Here is a 4,322-nt window from a genome sequence, read left to right on the forward strand (position 1 = left end):
TAAGCATCTATTGTCTATTGTCCAGGGTTAGATAAGCGGCAGGTGCCTTATTCCATACAACGTCCAAGATTAAGAAATACACTTTGTACCGAACCAGCCGAGCTGCTATCGGAATTTCCTGCAATACAATTAGAATCAAAGAGTCCTACAGCAAGGAAACAGGTCCTTCAGGCCAACACACCCATGCTGACCAAGAAACTCCATTTATGCTAGTACCATTTACCTGCCTTTGGTCCATATCCATACACGTTCACTATCGATGTACCTGTGCAAGTATCTTTTAAAAGCAGTCATAGTAACTGCCTCAACTACCTCCTCTGGCAGCTCGTTCCATACACCCACCACTCACTTGATCGTGTGGCATAGATTTAAGGTGAGCGGGGAAATATTTCAACCGAGCCTGAAGAAAAACATTTTCCACAAAAGAGGGCGTTTCTAACAGGGAAGGAGCGGCCAGGGGAAGTATTTTGAGGCAATTGTAGTTACAACATTTAAAAGACAATTGGGCAGGTACATCGATAGGAAAGGTTTAGAGGGATACGAGCCAAACGCAGACAAATAGGAAACACGGAACTGCGTTTGCTGGTTTACCAAAGAAAAACACAAAACTGCTGGAGTAATGTTAGACCAGCCCGAAGATAGACACAAAATGCTGGAGTAACTCAGCGAAACAGGCAGCATCTCTGGAGAGAAGGAATGGGCGACGATACGGATCAAAACTCTTCATCAGACTGTCTCAACCCGAAACGTCACCTATCCATGTTCTCCAGGGATGCTGCCTGACCCGCTGAGTTACTCCAGCATTTTGTGTCTATCCTCGGTTTAAATCAGTATCTGCAGTTCCTTCCTGAGTTAACCAGCATGTTGCGTCTTTCCGAGGATAATTTGGACTAGCTTTAATGGGCACCTTAGTCGGCAAGCACTTGAGCCGAAGGGCCTGTTTCGCGATGTTTGTCCCCATCTCCCCAGCGGCTGTAAGCTTAGTTGGCGGCAGTAACTCCTCACACCATTTTGGCGCATTTCGTGCGTAATCATTGTTGCTTTATGATTGCAGGAGACTGCTACATTCCCGGAAGCACACTTAGACAATAGACAATAGGTGCAGGAGGAGGCCATTCCGCCCTTCGAGCCAGCACCACCATTCAATGTGATCATGGCTGAACACTTGATGATGAAGAAGGCACAGCATGCAAAGATTCCCAGTTACCCATTGTCGAACAGTGAGCGTCGTTAATAAAGATTGAAACTACCGTAACCGAATTTCACCTAAAAACACAGCGTTCAAGAACTGTTTTTAGGAATTCGGGGGGGATGTATTGTTTATTTTTCATACACGCCCCAGGAAAGATCAAGACATGTCCATTCATGTCTATATAATTTTGTTAACACTGTGATAGTTACTACGACTGAAATTGGATGTTTGAATGCTTAGTCATTATTATTTTAATTTTTTTTTGCATTTAAGCCCAATTATTACTACGGAAGATTAGCTTTTCGCAAGAGTTAAGCTGTAATACTTTCTAATTATTTTTTAAAATTTGCATTTCATCATTTAACTCTCTTATACCAATCCATGCGCCATCGGTGGTTGATTTGATGTTGCAAACACTATTCTCGTTAACACTTCTGTAGGAAGGAACTACAGATGCTGGTTTCAACCGAAGATAGACACAAAAATCTGGAGTAACTCAGCGGGTCAGGCAGCATCTCTGGAGAGAAGGGATGAGTGATGTTTCTTCTTCAGATTAACACTTTCTGTGCTGGCGCACGCGAACGTTTCAGTCAAGGAGATACACAATGAGTTGTCCTGTTCGATAAAGCGCCAGGTACCCCCATGAGAAGAAGAAGCTTTTCCATTCCCTGCAACATGCTGCGAAATTCCACCGCCTTTGGGCGTCACCACGGTGCAGCTGGTAGAGCTTCTGCCTCACAGCGCTGAGACTCCAGGTTCGATCCAGACCGCGGTCGCTGCCTGTGTGGAGTTTTCACGTTCTCCCTGTGGCCGCGTGGGTCTTCTCCAGGTGCTCTGGTTTCCTTCAACATCCCAAATACATGCGGAAAAAGAGACACAACGTTTTGAAGTAACTCAGCGAGTCAGGCAGCATCTCCGGAGTACATGGATGGATGACGTTTCGCAAGTTTTTGTCTCTTCTTGTTCTTAAAGCAGTATCTTCAATTCCCTATGTCTACTAAAGGCGTGCGGGATTGTAGGTTAATCGGCCTCGGTAAATTGCTCCAAACGTGTCGGCAGTGGATGACAAAGTGGGATAACATAGAACTAGCGTCAACAGATGATCAAAGGTGGGTGTGGACTCGGTGGGCCGAATAGCCTGTTTCCTTGCTGTCTCTCTAGACAAAACTCCTCTAAACATCTAAGCGTGGAATTGGTTTCAACGCAGAATGCAAACCCCGGCCTAATTAAAAACGAACTTTGAGATGGATTATTTTGAATTATTCAATATCAAATATCGTTGCATTAATCCAGCACAAATATCCGGCATTTGTGTCTATCTTCGGTGTAAATCAGCATCTGCAGTCCCTTCCTGACACACGCAGTGGATCCACAACTGATATCCTAAACATCTAGTATAAGAAAATAACTGCAGATGCTGGTACAAATCGATTTATTCACAAAATGCTGGAGTAACTCAGCAGGTCAGGCAGCATCTCGGGAGTGAAGAAGGGTCTCGACCCGAAACGTCGCCCATTCCTTCTCTCCCGAGATGCTGCCTGACCTGCTGAGTTACTCCAACATTTTGTGAATAAATCCTAAACATCTAAATGGCTTCACACGGCTGTTTCGTTACCAGTCGGCAATAAATCGCCCAGCGGAACTGAAGGGTGGTTTTCTCTGGGGCGGTTGAATAAACGGCGCATTTTTACGCAGAACGTTTTCATTTTAGCCACCATGCCGTCCCTGATGACAAAGTAAATGAACGGGTCGATGCAGCTGTTTAAACAGGTCAGCCCTTTGCTGACCTGGTAATACACGTAAACCGACCTGGTGTTTTGCTTGCAGAAACCTTTCAACCGAGAGTGCCTGGAAGTTAAATTGAGATATCGCAAGAGATGGTAAGGTGCAAAGCAAACGGAGAACAAAAGCATAATAATGATGGCAAGGTTCCGGGACCGCTTCTTGGGACCTCTGTCTAGGCTGCGGTTTTTGCTGAGGACCACTGCGATTTGACAGTAACATGCTATGATGATTAGGAAAGGGATCAGAAATCCAGTCACTGAAACGACCTTGACGTACAACAGGTAAGAGGGCACCTCTTCGGTTATCACAGTGTCGTAGCACTTTAAGCCATTGTTGTTGGTCTTGGTGAAATAGAAATCCATTACGGTTTGTAGCAAAACCAAGGACCAAACCAGGGCACTGATCTGAGCCGACTGGCGGGTCTTCCATCGTCCCAATACCTTCATGGGATGCACGATGCCCATGTATCGCTGCACGCTGATGCAGGTGAGGAATCCGATGCTCCCGTACAAATTCAGATAGAAAACCAGCCTGCTGATTCGGCAAAAGCCTTTGCCGAAAACCCAGCGGGCGCGGGCGGCGTAGTAAGCCACGAAGAAAGGTAGGGTGAGGACGTGGAGCAAGTCGGCGAAGGCCAGGTGGAACACGAAGAAGTCCCCGTTGGACCACTTCCTCCGCCTCAAACACAGGCAGCCCAGCACCGTGGCGTTTGTGCAGAAACCCACCACGAACACGATCACGTAGGTGATGGAGATGAACTTGTCCTGAAAGGTCTTGTTGACTTGGCAGTCGTCAGTTTGGTTCCACACTATGAAACCAGAAGCGGGCGAGGCCGCGACCAAAGAGCTTGCCTCGGTCATTCCACAAGGCACACGGGACAGCACGGCGGAGAGGATGGGAGGAAGGGCCGCATTTAAAAAAAATAACCTTGTGGTCCAGTCAACCAAAAGCCACGCTATAAATCTGAACCAGCAAAATACGAAGTTTTGGAGTAATTCGGCGGCATCTTTGGGTCGGGACAACTTCTTCAGAATCCGAACTCCCAACTGTTCAACCAGAGGAGCTGAACGCCATTCCGTGTCCCAGCGTAATGTGATTCAATGTAAGCATGGGCGTGCGGCTCAGCAATTAAAGGATTACAGCCACACCCCGTTCTCCCAGAACATGCAAGGTCCTGCATCATAGAACTGGTCTAAAGTGAAGGTAGACCCCAAAAAGCTGGAATAACTCAGCGGGACAGGCAGCATCTCTGGAGAGAAGGATTGGGTCGAGACCCTTCTTCAGACTGATGACAGGGGAGTGGGCGGTGCTGAGATAACTGACCCGTGGTCTCCTCACGGCCGGA

General features: G+C 47.0%; 1 protein-coding gene across 1 annotated transcript; it reads right to left on the reverse strand.

Moving 5' to 3' along the window:
* Window positions 1–2,787: 2,787 nt before the first annotated feature.
* Window positions 2,788–3,837, reverse strand: LOC144604604 (P2Y purinoceptor 1). The gene has a single exon (XM_078419223.1). The coding sequence runs from the start codon at window positions 3,835–3,837 to the stop codon at window positions 2,788–2,790; it is 1,050 nt and encodes a 349-aa protein (XP_078275349.1).
* Between the last annotated feature and the right edge of the window lie 485 nt (window positions 3,838–4,322).

This window comes from Rhinoraja longicauda, chromosome 22 (genome assembly GCF_053455715.1).
Source record: "Rhinoraja longicauda isolate Sanriku21f chromosome 22, sRhiLon1.1, whole genome shotgun sequence".
Classification (NCBI taxonomy): domain Eukaryota; kingdom Metazoa; phylum Chordata; class Chondrichthyes; order Rajiformes; family Arhynchobatidae; genus Rhinoraja; species Rhinoraja longicauda.

Coding starts and splice junctions, on each gene's coding strand:
- LOC144604604 (XM_078419223.1), bottom strand. CDS start 3,837: ATGACCGAGGCAAGCTCTTTGGTCGCGGCCTCGCCCGCTTCTGGTTTC.